General features: G+C 31.7%; 2 protein-coding genes across 4 annotated transcripts; one reads left to right on the top strand and one right to left on the bottom strand.

Moving 5' to 3' along the window:
• Positions 1-2,356: 2,356 nt before the first annotated feature.
• LOC127796370 (uncharacterized) lies at positions 2,357-6,737 on the bottom strand. Of its 3 annotated transcripts, none has more exons than XM_052328466.1 (8): positions 5,539-6,393; positions 4,980-5,450; positions 4,686-4,851; positions 4,129-4,426; positions 3,963-4,035; positions 3,643-3,733; positions 3,339-3,418; positions 2,357-3,172 (listed from the first exon to the last, which is right to left on the bottom strand). In XM_052328466.1, the coding sequence occupies exons 2-8, from the start codon at positions 5,322-5,324 to the stop codon at positions 2,888-2,890; spliced, it is 1,338 nt and encodes a 445-aa protein (XP_052184426.1). In that variant the 5' UTR covers positions 5,325-5,450; positions 5,539-6,393; the 3' UTR covers positions 2,357-2,887. The 3 variants fall into 3 exon arrangements, with proteins under 3 accessions (XP_052184426.1, XP_052184425.1, XP_052184428.1); XM_052328465.1 differs by lacking the exon at positions 5,539-6,393 and adding an exon at positions 6,405-6,737 and having other exon boundaries at positions 2,359-3,172; XM_052328468.1 differs by lacking the exon at positions 5,539-6,393 and adding an exon at positions 6,405-6,737 and having other exon boundaries at positions 2,962-3,126.
• A 9,661-nt stretch (positions 6,738-16,398) lies between these two features.
• On the top strand, positions 16,399-17,805 carry LOC127796908 (uncharacterized). The gene has a single exon (XM_052329313.1). It carries the CDS (start codon positions 16,399-16,401, stop codon positions 17,803-17,805), a length of 1,407 nt encoding a protein of 468 aa, XP_052185273.1.
• Positions 17,806-19,684: the final 1,879 nt, after the last annotated feature.

Below are 19,684 nucleotides of genomic sequence, written 5' to 3' on the forward strand. Positions count from 1 at the left end.
AAAAAATAATTGTAGTTTGAATTGAAAATAATCAACCTCTTGTAAAAAAAAAAAATTATTTTATTTTATTATTGTTGAGCCAACTTGCTCGTATTAATTAAATTTTGATGATTAAAAAAAATATTTTTATGATATAAATGTTTTCTCTTACACATGTAAAAATTAAATTTATTTTGAATTAAAAGAGAATTATTTTTAGACATATTTTTTTATTTTAATCATTTATGTCTCAAATGTTTATATTTGAATTTTCAAATTTTGAATTAAAGAATAATTATTTTTAAACATATTTTCTCTCACTCGTATCAAAAGTAGATTTATTTTGAATTAAAGAACATTACTTTTAGACATATTTTTTTGTTTTAATCATTTATATTTCAAAAGCTTATGTTTGAATTTTCAAATCTTGATTTCTCATACAAAAAGTAAATTTATTTTAAATTAAAAATAATACATGTTTTCTTATTCTTTAAGAAAGTCTAAATATGTTTTGAATTTCAAATTTCATATTAACCATTTCTTTAATAACTAAAATGTTTATAAATACCCCCAAATTTATTTTTTGATAATTCAAGTACTTCCATTGTATATCCAAAGCACCCGAAAGCTCTCAAACACTCTCAAGCAAACCATCCAAACTATCCGAGACTCTCGAAATATTATATTTATTATTAATCTCAAATATAATTTATTATATTTATTAAATATATATTTTTCAATAAAATTAGTAATCAATAATATTTATTAAAATTAAGAAAAATTTTAATTACTCAATTCATCCCTCTTGAATGGATATATCTAAGGGACCAACAATTATCCAAAGTTGTAATTAGTATAAAATAATAAAAAAATTGCCAATAAATACTTTATGACCAACTAAATATAGTTTTAGAAAATTATATGCACAAATACAAAATGTTTGGGGTAAATTATCAAAAAATAAGTAACCTTTATCCTTTTTTAATTTAGATCTGACCTTTAATTTTATCAATAATAGCATTCAATTTTAAAGGTAAATTATCCCTAGATTTCATGTGATATTTGGATTATTTGCATGCATATTCTACATAATTTAAAATTATCCTTAAAACTCTTATTATTTATATTTTTGCTCAAACATCAATTCAGTTAGTTTTTTGCACAAATGATAGTTTAATTGTCTATATTATTATATAAACAAATATTATATTTTGGCATACGTCAACAAAATTTGAATTTATGGTCTTTAAATAATAACTAATTTTTTAAATAACTCACAAAGATTATCTTATTTAATTTTTTTCAACAAATTCAAAAATAAATTGTAACCATCAAATGTTATCAACTTTTATTTAATTTTTTCACATAACCACCACTCCTCTATTTACATTTAGCCAAACTTGAGAGAGAGGGAGATGCAAAGTTGTTTTTATTCTTCAACTCTTTTTTTCTCCTCTTGCATTTGAAATTAGGGATGCGAAATTGCTCATTTCGGGTTCTCTTTTTCTTGTAGCTATTTTATTTAGGTGTTTAGAGTTGCTTAAGAAACTACTATTTTACAGAGAGATTGATAATTTCTTCAAAAATATTATAACATCTTTTATAAAGAGATTAATTTTTATTTTTCAAAAAGAAGAGATTTTCTCAAGCATCTTTAGGGGTGATGCCTATTTATTACAATTTATGACTTATGGAGATGAATAATCAACTTATCCACCGATCCCAAAATATCATGTGGCCTAATTTTGATGAGATAATTAAATTAACTAAGAATTAACACGTGACACGATTTTAATAAATTAATTTAAATGTCACTTGAAAAGTATCTATACTTGTCACATGATAAGATTTGATGCCTTAGTCACTAATGAGTATGGCTAAACTAGTATGGTTTGAGACTTTAACGCTATGTCTTTACCTTGTCTAAATTACATTCTACATAAGGTCTTGGTGATCATTTACTCCATTCTTTCTCATTACTTATCATTTTGTTATCAAACACTAACTTGATTGTCAAAATCTATATTGAGAGATAAAAGCCTCAAATTTACAAGAGATTAACAAGTGACGCTATGGGCCCTATCTTCCACCAACATCAACTATGATTGACAACTTCAACTTTAATCTTTAGGGTTAAATTTGGTAAGATCTCAATTGTGTTAAGCTTCTTATCAAGTGTGATTACTTCTATGACACAGTGTATTTTTTTTTAATTTATATATTAGTTTGCATTTTCTAAAATATATTTATTTAGGCTAAGTCAACATTTTCAATCTAAAGTAACATGGAAGTTAATCTAACTTCATATGTCATGTGATCATTTAATTATTAATGTAAACCAGTAATATAAATTTAGTCTAAATAACACTTTCTAAATTACTCAAATTGACCATTACACTCCACACTTAAACTTAAAAGCCTCAAATATTAACAAGATATAACACTGGGGTGATAAAGGAACGTTCAAGTTACTAAGGACGCAGTATATTACCTTTCAATCCATCCTTAAACCCTTGGATTGGATTGGTGGGGGTGGGCCACCAAGTAATTGCCAGTCATCATGCAGCCTTAAAACCTTAATTGGACAAGAAGTAGCAGCACCGACGGAACTAACACCACCTTGGACTATGACGTGAAGAAAAAATCATTATTTGTAACCAGAATTTGATTAAAATTATGTGAATCAAAATGTTTGATGCACCCCTCTCATAAGATGCAACAACAATTTTCCCAAAACTACGAGCCTGAGCCTGAGCCTGAGCCTGAGCCTCTGGCAGACTGCCACGTCCTTGTTATCCGGGTAACTCGAAGCTGAGAAGCCGCAAATCAAACTACTGTTTTCTCTTTTCTATTCCATGCTGGGAAACGATCTAAAGATCCAATCTTTTAACTTCAGCCACTCCAAGTCTTAATTCAGCACCCAAAATGTTTCTGGGCTCTCTGTTCCGGCTTGCAGTGGATGAGGATCCGGCAGATGTGGCGAAAAAGAAGAAGGAGAAGTTGCGGCCGGAGCAGGCCTTCTTCCTTGTGGGTGCACCGCCACGATTTGGGAGTGCTGGTGGTGCTGATCTGATGCATCGCGCCGTCGGCGTCTCCATCTCAAAATTTCGATGTAAATGGAACTGCCACTCATGGCGATTCCAAATCCTGCGAACGTTGAGAAGAGAATCGATAGGACTGCTTGCACATGAATCTGTAAAACTCGGTGAAACGCCAAGGAAAATTTTTCAAACATAAGAAACCATCTTATCATATATTTAAACAATGGCTGATGTTTCGTATGATCCAGTACTAGCCAAAACAATGCACTAATTATTTTCGTTTCTTGTCACTGCATTTGGAAGTAGAAAATCTCTTACCAATGAATAGAAAATATGGGCAAACACAACCACAAGAGCGAATTGGACTGATGCATAAAACCAGACGAATCGTCGATTCACTGTCATAGAAAAACTGGAGGTATTGAGAGAGAGAACTCAACCAGAATTACCAAAACAGAAAAAGTTTCGATATAAACAAGAATTCATAGTTCACGAGAGCAACTTGGGAATTTGACACTTCTCTGATTAAATTTTTGCTGCACAATTTTGAAGTATCTCTTTGCCGGATCAGTGACACTTGATCAGTGTGTAAAGTACATTTCTTTAGGAGATCAAAGCTTACCCATGGTTGATGAGGTCATGGATGAAAGGAGGCCCAGCACACAAGAAAATGGAAGAGATATGGCAACTGCACTAGCACCCATTTTTCCAACCTGAATGAAAACAAAATCATCTGTTAGAAGAAGCAAGAGACTTGAAATAATGAATTTTGTATTGCTTTAATGAACTTTATGGCTCTCGTACAGATGCAATCTAGTGTCGAACTCAAAAAAAATCCTAGATAGAGAGATGCCCAATTCAAATTTGATTTAATTCTAATATTAACAATTACAAGGAGAAGTATATGTTCTGTTTGAACTGGAATAAAGACTTTGAGCTTACCAAAAGCTGCTCAAGAAAACAGAAGTATGCGAGTGTGCTGACAATCACAAGAATTGGCACTTCCTGCCAAACCCTGATAACAATTACAAAAAGACTTCAGATGACCCCGACCCATAAATCAGTACCCAGAAATCTTGACTGTGATGATATGATATGATGCACTCGCCTGTGTGCGTGAAGTTCCATCTGCGGGTCTCTATTTGGCCGTGTAGTTTGATTTTTAACACTTTGTATCCGTAAAAGTGTGACGGGTAAATTTTGAACCTCTTGCTTGCACACATCGCAGTTCTTGTTGCCTTTAATGCTAAACCACTTCACTGCACATTCTTGGTGAGCCAAAGCAAGCTCACCTTTGCAGCTGCACTCCATCTTCAGGGTCTCGCCACCTTCACATAACTCAACCAAACAAATTCTACAAACTGCCTCCTCTTCAGGTATATCTTGGGCATCAGCTTCATTGCTTTCTGGACATAATCTTAAAACATAGGTAAGCAGAGCTGACTTCAAGCACAACATATGACTCGGGCTAATATTTTTCAGATGTTTTTATGATTATAAAGGAAATGAATGTGCAGGCCTGCGACAACTTTACTCAACCTGATATGTTCAACTGGGTAAGGCATGTAACATGCATAATCAACAAATTTTTTAAGTCCTAATTACCTCACAAGATTCAGAACTAACATGGTACCATGAATACAAAAGGAGAGGGGGGGAACATACCAGCATCACAGGTTGGATTTGAATTTGACACTGGAGTATCCCCTTCCTTCACTTGGGGAATCAAGGATATGACACGGAAAAATGAGTCCGTCCTCTTTATTCTTCTCTCTTTGTTGATGACAGGGACTGAAAGCGAGCGAGATATAAATCGATTTGCTTCCTTTCTCTACAAATAACCATGCAAATGCTCAGATTTTAGTACGACTGAAAATATAAATGAAATGTGCGTGTCTTCTAATTTCCTTCTCTTTCTTCAGCTATCTTTATCTTAAAAATTTGTAAAAAAGGCCTTACATGTGAACTGACTGAACCACCAGAGTTTCCTCCAGCAACAGATTCAGGAATTGAATGCACAACTGAGGTAACAGGCAGAGACGATGTCCTTTTGATACGAGGAGTGAACATTTTTGTAAGTGACCATGACCTTGCCATTGACGGCTTCTCCTGTGGCACCGGAGAAGTAGTTGCTTCTATGGCTATGTCTGACTGGGAATTCCTCGACTTGAAGTTCAGTTTTGGTAAAAGGCTTTTAATGGATGACTTGCTCCTGTATAAGGAGGGGCCAAGATTCCCACTTGTCCTCACATCAGAAGGGCTTGGAGTCAAGAGAAAATTTACTTTCTTTGGAGTTGGAGGCATTTTGATTTGAACAAACTCCTGAGGAGAGTCCAATAATGTTCTTGAGGGTAATATATCCAGTGACAAATTCTGTCTCCTCAAGTGCTTACGCGGTGTTTTTTCAATTGTAGCACAGGAATTTTCTGCCTGAAATAGCACCAGAAACACATCATTGAACTGCTCAACTTGCAAAGTGGGGGAAGAAAATTTGAACTTGCATTATGTAGCTTCTTACATATTTCTGCTTCCATTGATGGCTTGTCGTTGCGATATCCTCTAGACCAGAAGGGGAAAGGTTCTACTCCTAAAGCAAGAATTTAGCTCTCTTTCAACTGAGAGATTATCAGTTTCAGTTGTTTACTTTCTTCTTCGGAAGCACAGGTTTCTTGAACACTACATTTTCTTTTCCTTAAATTTTTCTTCTTCTTGTATTTGAGTTCCATAGTCAACCCTACCTAATAGGATTAGGGCATCATATATTGTCATCGTTGTTTTTGTTGTAGTTATAGTAGTAATAGTATTGGAATTTCTATCAGATTTTCCCCATTCTTAGACTTCTCAGGCATATTCTTTTCAATTTCCAAATTGATATTTTTCCCTCTCCCTCTTATTCAAGCATACAGATCAAATATTCCACTAAAAACATTTTAAGTACGTTTGTATTTTTCTTCAAACTATTGTTGATGTTTTCCCGAGTAATCTCTAATTGCAAATACAGCAGACAGCACAACTGCTAATACAGAAGATTTTATCCAATTGCCTATTCTAAGGTGCAAATTTGTATTGAGATAACACATTTTTTTGGGTAAGCTAAAATATCATACTTAGGATTACCAAAGCAAATAAGAGAAGTTAGAGAAGAACGTGACAGAGAACTGAAGATCTCCATATTCCCCGGGCAAAGACAAATAAACCAGAACTTACACAAACTTAAAGGAACCCATCAAAGATCATCAATCAAATAACCAAATTGCATAGAAGACAACCAAATTTCCACAGAGACGGGGGGTGGGGAGAGAAAAGCCAAGAAAGAAGAAAGTGAAGCCAAATGACAAACAGACGGAAGACAGAATAGAAAAGCAAAAACAAACAAGAAATTACCTTCTGAACTGGGATAGCTTCTTCCTTTTCACATGCATTCGCTTCATGCTCCTGCCCCTTGATTGAGGAGTTTGAGTCCTCAGTTCCCGTCATCAACTTCAGGCCTCAAAAACTCGGCAAACTAGCAAGTTTTCCAACAAACTTAAAAAGAAAAATAAACAAGGAGAAGAAGACTGAGATAAGAAGAAGAAGAGTGAGTAAAGATGAAGAAGAGTTTTATGGCTTATTTGGTTTTTTATCATTTATGGATGGATAAAGCTGAGAGGAAGGTCTGGCTCTGGCCTACCATTCACTGACCACTCTCTAAAGTGGTAGACTCAATAGAGCTCCACTTTTGGTCATGGCCAAATTCTTGGAGATTTCAAGCTTTGAATTGATCCATCCATCCTGATAAAGCCTTTTAATTTTCACTCCATATCAGGACAGTGACAGGTTTTCCTAATTAATGCCCACTCCTTGTTCAATTTTTTTACTTAAATTGTTTGAACCCACAATACAAAGAATGAAACCAAAATATTCTCTAAATTAAAATTTGATATATGTGTGTGTGACTGATATTTGCAAAATATTATCATTGTATTACTTTGATCATTTTAATTTTGAATAAACAATTGGTCCAGACTCCAAGCAGAGCATGGAAAAGAGATAAAAATGAGTGTCACTGTTACGTCCTCAGCTTTGGTTAGTGGAGAATGGGGATGGGACAGCACAATAGTGGATAGTGGTCACATCATATCATCTCTAAAGCACCGTTAAGCCCGCTTCTTTGAGTTTGAGTTAAATTTGCATTAAATAATTTACAAAAAAGAAAAGTTAGTAATAATCATGAACCAATCACGAGCCTAAGGAACCAACTTTAGTTGCTTTAAGGCTGAGTGTTTGGAGGGCGGGATCAGAGAAGGGGCTGAGATGGATAAAATGTTGGCCATAAGTAATCTATCAGTTCTGCGCGGTAATAAGAATCACATACCTTATTTTTAAAATTGAATATTTTAATAAAGCCATTGCAGCCTGTAGCGGTCTTTTTAACTATTTATTTATTCAGAGGAAAAGGCAGTCAATGGTCTGTGGACTAGGATTCGGCTGGTCAAATTATTTTCAAATTTTTTAAGTAAAAGAAGTTTATGTCAAAAGGGTTCTGGAGTATAATCATAAAAGAATCCAAAATGATTATACACGGCAAGTATTCAAGTGTTCTATAATACTATTATTATGATATTAAAATATTACTAAATATATAAATATTATCAAATTAATAATATTGATATAAAATGATATTACTAATATTATGTCTTTATTGATAATATGTTGTTATATCAATTAATTAATTATATTCATAGTATTATAAGTTTAATACCAGAAAATTTCAAATCAATATACAATGTGATATTTCAATAATAATAACCATCATTTATTTATGTTGAACCAACTTGTTCATATTAATTAAATTTTGATAATTAACAAAAATATTTTTATGATATAAATATATTTTTGTCATATAAAAAATAAATTTATTTTGAATTAAAAGTGGGTACAAAGAATAAATTTATTTTGAATTAAAGATGGATTGTCTTTAGACATGTTTCCTTTTTATAATCATTTATGTTTCAAAAAAAATTTATATTTAAATTTTTATTTATTGATAAATGCTTTTATTTCTTATGTAAAAAATAAATTTATTTTAAATTAAAGGTGAAACGTGTTTTCTTATTGTTTAAAAAAGTCTAAATATTTTTTGAATTTTAAATTTCATATTAATCATTTCTTAAATGACTAAAATACTTATAAATACCTCCCAAACTCATTTTTTGAATATCCATCGCACATATTGCACATCCAAAGCTCCCAAAATCTCTCAAGCTAATTTTCAAGTATTCCAAGACCCTCAAAGATTCATTGTTCATCCACCGAAGAGTCACAAGGCAAAAGCAAAAAAGTTCTTTAAGTCTTCGACGACAAATCTAAACTTTTCCATTTGAGGTTACAAATTTATTTATTTATTTAAATATTATTACTTTGTATAATTTGTTCTTAATTGCTTATTTGTGTGCAACTGTGGATAAATTATTTGTAAACATTTAAATTATTATTAAGAATTGTATAGATTTCCTAAATTTGTTAAAATATAGGTGAATCTAGTTTTTAAAGTAAGCTAGGAAGAAAACCTTGGTATAATGATTTTCTAGAACCCATTGTAATTTAGATGTGTATCTAGTTTTCAATGTGAGATAGTGTGAAAATTTTGGTGATTTTGATTTAGTGAAACTCGGTGGTTAAGACTTTGGGAGAGTAGACTAGATGTATGTGAAGACATCGAACCACTATAAATTATCTTGTGCCTTATTGTATTTATTTTTGTTATATCTTGTGACTTACATTTATTATTAATCTCAAATATAATTTATTATATTTATTAAATATATATTTTTCAATAAAATCATTAATCAATAATATTTATTAAAAATAAAAAATATTTTAATCACTCAATTCACCTCCCTCCCCTCTTGAGTGGCCATACCCTAAGGGACCAACAATTTACTTATCAGAAAAAAATATATCATTTTTTATATTAATTGTATAGATAATATTAACCATTGCTCTTAGGCTAATGGCTAAGTGGTGACAAATACATATTATTTTTAGGTGAGATGTATTTATTGTATTTTATTTTTAATATCTAAATAATTTTATTACATGATGATAAAAGTAATAGTTAAATAATAATAAATGTACATCTAATTTAATGCAAGACTAATGCATGAGTTTTTTAATATTAATTAAGATTTAATATATCATATTTTCAAGATTATGAATTAAAATTAATGTGTAGTGAAATAAAAATATGTTAAAATTTATATTTTTAATGTTTTGTTATTATTGAAGAAATTAAATTTCACGAACAAAAATTAAAAATTTCAAGAGAAGTTTTATTTAGTATTGAAAAATTCATGCTTCCTCACATTTAGAAGTTTTAATTTATATTTATATTTATAATTTATAAATAAATATATATTATAATAAATAATTTTACTTTAATAATTAATTAAACACTATTTTTAATTTAATGCATGAGTTTCTTAATGTTAATTAATATTTAAGATATCATATTTTCAAGACTAATGCAATGAATTTTTTAATACTAATTAAGATTCAATATATCATATTTTCAAGACTAGACAATAAAATTAATGCATAGTGAAATAAAAATAAGTTAAAATTCATATTTTCAATATTTTGTTATCATTATAGAACTTAAATTTCAAGATCAGAAATTAAGAATTTCAAAAAAAAATTTTAATTAGTATTGAAAAATTCATACTTTCTCACATTTAGGAGTATTAATTTATATTTATAATTTATAAATAAATATATAATATAATAAATAATTTTACTTTAATAATTAAATTAATCATTACCTTTAATTTAATGCAAGACTAATGCATAAATTTTCAAAATGCTAATTAAGATTTAAGATAACACATTTTCAGAACTAATTCATGAGTTTTCTAATACTAATTAAGATTTAATATATCTTATTTTCAAGATTAGAATAAAATTAATGCATAATAAAATAAAAATAAGTCAAAATCCATATTTTCAATATTTTGTTATCATTGTAAAAATTAAATTTCAAGATCAAAAAATTAAAAATTTTAAGAAAATTTTTAATTAACATTAGAAAATCCATGCTTCCTCACGTTTAGAAGTTTTAATTTATATTTATAATTTATAAATAAATATATAATATAATAAATAATTTATTTTAATAATTAATTAATCACTACCTTTAATTTAATGCAAAACTAATGCATGAATTTTTCAATATTAAAATTTAAGATATCACATTTTCAAGATTAATGCATGATTTTTCAATACTAATTAAGATTTAATATATCATACTTTTAAGGTTATGGAATAAAATTAATACATAATAAAAAAATAAGTCAAAATTCATATTTTCAATGTTTTGTTATCATTGCAAAAATTAAATTTCAAAAGCAAAAATTAAAAATTTCAAGAGAAATTATAATTAGTATTAGAAAAGTCCATACTTTCTCACGTTTAAGCGTTTCAATTTATTTATATTTATAATTTATAAATAAATCTATAATATAATAAATAATTTTATTTTAATAATTAATGAATCACTTCCTTTAATGATTTATTGTTCCGATGTAATAGCTTTTGTGTATAAATAGAAAATTTATGTCAAAATTTTTCATTTTATATAATATGTTATAATTTAATAAAAGTCTTTTTAAAGTAATTAACTTTTTAAAATTTGGATGAAATAGTTTATTTTGTTAATCAAATCAATGCTAACAAGATGCAAAAGTGATTGAAAGTTCAAGTTGTGAGGCTTTGAAGATAAGTTAGAGATGATTTTCATGGACGAATAGATATTTTTTTCTCTTATAAATTTATTGTTAATTATTTATATAATATCTTTTGTTTTGTATAAATTATTTAATATTTTGCCATCAAATTTATAGGGTGAAGGGATTCATGCAACAATCAAGCGTTCATTGGTTTGGTCTTTCAAAACATTAATTTGTGAAGGACAATTGTATTTTATGTGATATTTTATAGTTTGATACAATAATATAAAATATAAGACTACAAGTCAGAAGTACAAACTAAACTTTATGCCAAAAACTAATATTATAGATGTTATTGATAAAAGTTTTCTAATACAAATTTTATCTTCAAATCATTTTACTAATATTTTGAGTATAGTTGAACTTAACAAAAAGGAATTATTTGGTAAGTATAAAGTTAATTATGCAATTATTTATGCTCTTATAACTTATATATATTTTTTAATTTTATTAAAAATATAATTGGAGAGGTTGTTAGCAAAGATAGTGTTAAATGGCAAGAATCTTGTGGAATGACAAACAAGCTCATTGATATTGTGTTTAAAGACCTAAAATATGTTTCATTCATAATTTGTTTAGATGTTAAATGATAATTTTATTTGCATATACTATAATAATTTTTTTAATATGCTTCATTCATCGATATTGTTCATTGTTCATGAGGATCTAGAATATGTTTTACCCTTGATTTTTTATTTAAATAATAATTTTATCTGCATATACTAATATGTGAGTTTTGAATTATTAATCACCATTTTCATTTATCATCTTTGGCAAATGTGTGGTGCTTCAAGTGGGATGCACCAACGACTTATTTTTAGTCTATTGTCTATTGTAAAGTTATTAGTTTATAAAAAGTAATTAAGCTGTAACATCCCGAAAATTTGAGAAATAAATAATGATTAATAATTTTGGCATTTGATGTCATTTTGGAGTATTAGAGAAATTAAGAGAAAATATTTACTTATGTTATTTTGAGAAAATAAGTAAATAAGATAATTATTAATTCTTGCATTTATGGAAATTATTAATTTATTTGGGAATTTGGAGATATAAGAAAAATAAATTAATTTAATGGATTTTTGAAAGTTTTCGGGTGTAAGTGCAATAAAGGAAATTGGAGTCTGGGGTGTGTGTGCCAATAATGAAAGTTCTGCGTGCTGAAATGTTATTTGCCGAAGTGGCCGAAAATCACCTTAAATATAAGTGAAGGCATTATATGGTTAAAGGAGTCGGCTAGCGCAGGCGCTCGCGAGTGCTCGTGTGCTGGGTGAGGTCGCGGGTTCGAGCCCCGTCGGGTGTGCGCGCGCGCTGGTGAATTTTGGCTGATTTTTCAGCCAAAATCCTTGCCCAAAACGGCGTCGTTTGGGGCAAGGCGGTGGCAGCCATGTGCGGCTGCTGAGCGCGCCACGTGGCGCGCTGTGGGTCGCCCAATTTGCCAGCAGCATTTTTGCTGCGATTTTAAGGCCGATTTCGGCCAAATTCGAAGCAGAATCACAGAGGAAAAAAAATAGGAAGAAGAAGAAGCAGCGCGCAGGGCTATTTTTGTGGGAGAAATCTCAGATTAAAAGAAGTTTAATCGCAGTTTAATTATTCGGGTAAGTAAATAAATGTGTATAAATCATTTTGTACGGTTGGAATTTAATTTTGGGCCTAATTTTGTTAATTTTAGGAGTTTAATCTAATTTACAGCGTATATTAATCTGGTGATGTTTAAGCGTGAAAACGTTGTAATCAGCTGAACGAGGCAAGTTCTTCTCTACCCTTGCGATCTATTTCCATTTGGTGAACCCCTTGTCTTCCCTTAATTCGGTTTGGTTTTACGTATTAATTATACGAATTAGGGATGTTTTGGGCATGATTTAATTTAAAAGAAATATGAGATTTATTGGGATTTTATTTACGAGGTGCCTATGTGGAATTTAGATGGCTAAATTAATTATATTATACGGTTAGATTTAATTAATGTGAACCTCGGGTTTTATTAATCGCTATTAAACGTTATTAAACGTTTACTTCGCAGCAGGAGTGCAAGAAATGCAAGAAACGGCTGTGTAAAGGCAAGCTCCTAACCCTCTCTTCCTAATCGTTAATTCCCATGAAAGATCCCGTGATTCCTTGTATTTTATCACCTCCCCTACTCTAATTCGGCTCCTAACCTTATTTGTTATTATTAATCATTTGTTTTAATTTAAATTAAATCCGAGACTTCTAGAGTATTATTTGTTGAGTGCCTACGGGGGTTTGTACCGCCCCCATTCCTTTCGGAATGATGCTGAACCCAGTTGGGAACTAGGTTCCTAGACGGGCGGGTTTATTTATGATTTTATCAGAATTATTTACAGTTTTTCTCAAATTTATTTATGGTTTGGTTAAAGCTATCGAGCAGTAGGGCAGGGGTCGGTTGTTGGTGACATTGGGGTAGTCTATTGTACGGCCCTGATGTGGACCGTCGGGTGGACACTCCTTGTCACTGACTGTTGACCGGTGCCGAGCACTGCTGACTAGCTTTGCCGGTATGTGATTTACTGCATGATTAGATACCTTGTATTATTGTTCATGATTTGATATGCACATGGGTACGGGATGCATGTTGGGATATTCATTTATTGAGTATGCTTGGACACGGACATTCTAGCTTGGTTAGGTTGCATCCAGCGCGGCATATGCATGGCGTGTGGTTTACTATGTGGGCGGAGCATGGCCTGATGCCTGGATGTATGGGCGCCTTGTATCACGTTGATGCTCACTATGCCATTGCATTTTTATGTGCATTGCATGGCTACTGGTAGTATTTAGTTCTCAGACGGGAGTACCGTTCAGAGGGAGCCTATGGCTCGGTTGTCGGGAGTACCGACGGATACAGGTGACAGGAGTACCGGCCTGGGACAGCGCGCGCAGGTTTGTGGAGACATTTGTTGCCTTTCAGGGCAGCGGCAGGTTGGTATGGGACTTGGGTGCCAAGTGTCTTATGTGGGCTCCAAGGACCGGTATGTGCTTTTATTTTGTTATGCTATTGAGCTTTGGTGTTGTTGCGTCTCATGGCTTGTGTGTACCTGGGGGTTTATTCTGGGGTGAGATTTCTGGTTTTGTGTAGCCTTCAGCCTTTTCTTTCTTATGCTTGCTGGGTCTCTCGACTCACCTTGCTTTCCATCATTCCAGGTAGTGGCGGCGTGAGCCATGGCAAGGGAGTCAGCTTTAACGGCAGAGTCGGTGTGGTGTATAGGCAGTCTCGTCAATCCCTATCCATTCTGATGTCTAAGTAGAATTTACTCTATTATTTCGTACTGTGCCAGGTGTTTTCTCGAGTCTTGTGTATGTCGGCACAGGAGTTTGTGTTTATTTATTTATCTTGTGACCGTTGTGTTAGCGGGGTACCCATAGTGCATGCATGTCTTGAGCTTTGCTTCCGCTGTTCTTTTTTTCGCGTATGCATGCCGGGGTGGTCTTGGTCTCTGTGTTTATTACTTTTCTCCTCCCGTAGGCGCTCCCGTTCGGGTAGTCCTGGTGGTTGGGGATATCCGGGCGGGGGTGCTTACATAAGTAGTCAGTTTAAGTATTCATTAATTAATTACTCATTAATCACTAAAGTTTGAAATGCTCTTTTCCCAAATCAGAATATATACATTTTCAAAGTTTTATTATAATTGTAGAAATTAAATTTGAAGAGTATTATTTATTCAATGTTTTGGAGAAAAGGGAGAGCATTATAAAAATATATAAATTTTTAATAATTATAAAAAATAATTATATATACTTAGATTAATTATGTTGTTTTTAAAATTTTAAGTAACAATATCTAATAAAATATTATTTATATGATGATTTAATATTTAATTTATTATAATTAATTAATATTCATAAATAATTATTGAAATTATCTATTGTAATTATATTTTTCATGCATGCATGGCACGAGTTTAACGCTAATTATTTTCAAATTTTTTAAGTTAAAGAAGTTTATGTCAAAAGGGTTTGGAGTATAATCATAAAAGAATCCAAAACGATTATACACGGCAAGTATTCAAGTGTTCTATAATACTATTATTATGATATTAAAATATTACTAAATATATAAATATTATCAAATTAATAATATTGATATAAAATGATATTACTAATATTATGTCTTCATTGATAATATGTCGTTATATCAATTAATTAATTATATTCATAATATTATAAGTTTAATACCAGAAAATTTCAAATCAATATACAATGTGATATTTCAATAATAATAACCATCATTTATTTACTTATCGGAAAAAATATATTATTTTTTTGTATTAATTGTATGGATAATATTAACCATTGTTCTTAGGGTAATGGCTAAGCGGTGACAAATGCATATTATTTTTAGATGAGATGTATTTATTCTATTTTATTTTTAATATCTAAATAATTTTATTACATGATGATAAAAATAAGAGTTAAATAGTTAAATATCTTATTTTGATTGTTTTTAATAATTAGACAATTCTTTTGTTTGATTAAATGGTTAAAAACACAAAACATTAATTATCAACTAATAAAAATATTTAGATATTAAAAAATAAAAGATAATAAATATATTTTATCTAAAAATTAAATATATTTATTATTAATTTATTAAATTTTAAAGATAATAATTAACATTACACAAAACTATTATACCCACCTTTGAAAACCCAAAGCCCAATGAAGCTAGCTACCAACATTATGAATAGCTAAGTTCAGGGATTAGGTCCTCATGTGGATTTTGCCTAATTTGTGTTAAGCCCAGCAGCCTAAAAAATTGATGGACAATAATTTTGTCTTATTATATTGGCTGCTGATAAGGGGAATTTACACTTTTATTTTTTTCTTATTTCTAAAATTTAATTGATAGTTAAAAATGATTAAGAGCAAAAATGTAAGTTCACCGGATCACCTTACCTAATGGGTTCATCAGAAACAAATATATATATATATATATATTACTTAATGGGCCAATTTAATAAGACCAAATATGAGTGTCCAAAATTAATTGGGCCTCCATTTTTGTCTAGTCCGGAAGCCCTAACCTGGAAACGGAAACGGGTTTCCACGAGCCCACCTACCGCCATAATGCACCGACATGATAGGCCCCTTCCACTCTGTCCTTGATGGACCGACGATGATAAGAACCTTCGCAGTCGGATCTCAACGCATATCATCACTCGCTCACTCATTCACTCACCTTTGCTTCTCTCTCAGATCTTACCCAAACCCTAATAAGAATCCAAATCCTTCTTATTCACATTTATTTGTATATCCTTGTAGATCTGTAGATCTGATTCCGATGTAGAATTCGTTTTCGGAAATGTACAGTGGGTAGTGGAGATGATGGAACAGAAGTGGTACGAGCCGTCGCCGAGACGGATTACGATGAGGGTCTGGCTAGGGTTTCAAAAATCAATGGGTCTCCTCGTGGGTGGGAATCACACTTCCTCCAGGTTTTGTACTCGCTAATCGCCTCCTTCTCTCTAGTTGTTGTGCTATTCGATTTCACTATTTCATCCGATTTGAGTTAAAAAAAAATCGGAACTGTGCACGTTTCAATCCTATTGGATCTGTTAATTGAAAGGCTAGAACGTCAATAGAAAAATTCCGCGGAAATGGATTTCAAGGTGCTTAAATGGCAGATCCTTCGTGGGTCAATAATGAGGCGCTTGATTCTGAAATTGTTCTTGTTTGGCTTGGCCATGGCTATATTTCCCTTCTTGGAAATTGCCCATGATGTTCGGACATTGGAGCCTCTCTCTATGGATTTCGATGAATGCCCTCTGAATTTTGGGTCCAATGCATGCGTCAATCTCTCCTGGGTTGTAAAACCCCTAGCTGCCTTTGGAATTCCGCTTGATAGGTCGTCAATCTTGACACCTTGCAAGGAAACTGGGAATTTGACCATTAATGTGTTCAAAGAGCTTGTGGAGAATAATCTGTTAGAGACTAGTGCAAGAGCTCTTTGTGTCGGGGAGGGATCTTCCAAGGCAGTCACGGCATTGCGGGAATTCGGATTCTCCAACGCCCTTGGTATTGATACCCACCCCTTTTTCTCTCTGTCACGGAAACGTTTTGTGTACGAGCTCGGATTCAAGGATAATTATTTCGATTTTGTCTTCTCTAAAGCTCTTGATAGAGTTTCCGTGCCCGCTCTTCTCGTGCATGAGATTGAGCGTGTTTTGAGGCCTGGGGGCACTGGCGCAATGATTGTAGGTACCAGCAATTTCTATTCTGGTGGCTTGGTTAGGGCTGCCACCCCGGTTTCATCATTCCTGAGAAGTTCTAATATTGTGCATGTATGCGGTATTGGCTCTTTCACGCTGGTTACTTTCGAGAAAAAACTTGATCAAGTTGCTTTGTTAGAGCATTACCGGCTTCCTAGTGAGTGCCAGTCAGTCACAAACAATAAGCCTTTTATAAAGCACTTGGAACCTCTGGAAGAGTATAATTCAGGACCACTTGGAACGAAAATTTCATATCTACCCAAACTCGTGAACATTTCCTCAAGGAACAGGTTGATCTACATTAACATAGGTGCAGGGGAAGTCATGAACTCCACCATTTCAGAACTGTTCAAGCCCTATTATCCCATTGACCCTCGAACTTTCAATGTCTATCTCATTGATGGCGATGCTTCTGCCCTCTCATTTTACGTGAAAAACCCTGGTGTCTCTTTTGTTTATTATCCAGGCCTTGCTGGAGAAAATTATATGAGCAGTCTCAGTTCTGATGAGTATTTGAGTGCACCATTCGATGAAGAAGAATTTGATTTTATTGGTTGGTTCGAAAGAACAGTTTCTGTTGGAGACTTTGTTGTTATTATGATGAACGCAAGAACGATGGAGCTTAAAATTCTGTTTGAATTATTTGAAAGTGGAGCAATATGCCATGTTGACGAAATCTTCCTTCGCTGTTCAGACAACGTAGACTGCAAAAGTTCTGCCTGTGGTGATTGCATGAGCCTCTTCAAGGGTCTAAGGAACAGCGGGATCTTTGTCCATCGCTGGTTGGAGAACTGAGCTCCATGGCAAGTGTGAACTCAGTCTCTTGTTTTCGGTGTCATTTTGTACTCTTAATAAATGAGGTAGCTCAGATGTACCTCTCATGAACTGTGTCTGAATTGTGTCTGTGCTTCTGTGTTTGAACCTGTTTGTTTTAAGTATGGAGTTGCATTGTATGCCTTTACTGTCACGTCTATTATGCAGTAATTACTTGTCTGGTGTGAACTCAACCTCTTTGTTTTTTTGTACGTATTTGTTAAATTTATATGATTATTTTCGAAAAAGTCATTACATGATCTCTTCTCTCTTTTTCAAAATGGATTTATCTGACCTCTCATTTCGGATAAATTTATCCAACTCTTTTAAAATAAGTTTCAATTACTTATATATCATCATTTAATGTGTTTTAAATATGTAAATTTATTAAAAGAATTTATTTATTTAAGTCTTATAATTAATATTATTTAATATATTTTTAAATTATTATATATTTTGATAATTTTTAAAATTTAAATGACATTATTTTTTTAATTAATTTTTAAAATTTAAATTCCTCTCTCTATATATTTTATTAACTAATATAATTTCTTTCACTAATTTTTAAATTATTTTATTTAATTTTATATTTTATTATTTATTATAAAAATATATTTTGGCTATTTTTAATTATCTAGGTGAAATTATTGTAATTCCAACAATAACTATTTTCACCCCTCCACTCTTTTTAAATCTATTTTTAAATATGAATTTAGAAAATAAAATATTATTTTTATTTTTTTGACAATTTATATTCATCATAAAATATTATTTTAATCATAAATTTATTATTGATGTTAACAAACAATTTTGAATGAATTTGATAATAGGGATATTTTATTTAAAAAAATTCTTATCTTAATACTTTATCATATGCATTAACAAACACATAAAAAGAAAAAGTATAATTATTAGTAAATTTTAAAATATTTAACAAATATTCTGATAAAAATCTTGAAATATTTTTTAATATTATATTGATCATTCCATATTTTGATCCAAGAAGCATTCCAACATTATCTTGATATCTCTTTATCTTACTTATTTTAACAAACGTCTTATTAATAAATGATCTGACGTCTTTTCTATTAAACACAATAACTTAGTGTGATCCAAAAACACCTGGATGAAAAACTGGCATTGGGGTTGTATGAATTTTTTAAACTCTGGTTGCAAGCTGCTTCTCTAGCTGTGTTCTCTTGACAATAATTTCGCCAAGCGGATGGACTTTCTTCAAGTTCAGCTCCTCGGCTTAGAATAAGCACATAATGCTTCTCTTTCTTCTGGAATTTGTTGAGGCCATTTGTTTTCTTTTTAATGGTTTCTCACGTGATTGTTACTAATCAAGAGAAGAGAAAGTCACTTTCTACCTTTTAGTACCATCAAATTTTCTCTTATTCCAAGCTATTTTGTAAACAACAGAGGTCATTACTTCAGTTGCACCAACTCTGCCATTTGCTTGGTTTTGGATGTATCACTTGATATGCAAGAAGTTGGTAGGTCACTTGCCGGCCACCAAGCTAATTTTGAACCGGAGCTTGTCTGCCACCGCAGGCAATGGAGTAGGCTGATGAGTCTTTATGCCTGTCTGTCTGTCTTCTTCGTCTTCTCCTCCTCGTTTCTCCCTAGTTATTAAAATGGGGTAGAACAGGTTGGTTGGAACACGAACTAGCACTCGCAGAAACCAAGCCAGTTCAGTTCAATAATGGAGATGTGGTAGTCAATACACCAATCAAAATCAGCTGGTTTTTACAATTTTATTATTTCACCAAAAAATTGACTGATGGTTTCTGTCCAAAGCGTTATCTTTCTCGATAAAGACAATTTCCATCTACTCATAAGTTCACCCCTCCATCACCAA

Source organism: Diospyros lotus, chromosome 3 (genome assembly GCF_014633365.1).
Source record: "Diospyros lotus cultivar Yz01 chromosome 3, ASM1463336v1, whole genome shotgun sequence".
NCBI lineage: Eukaryota > Viridiplantae > Streptophyta > Magnoliopsida > Ericales > Ebenaceae > Diospyros > Diospyros lotus.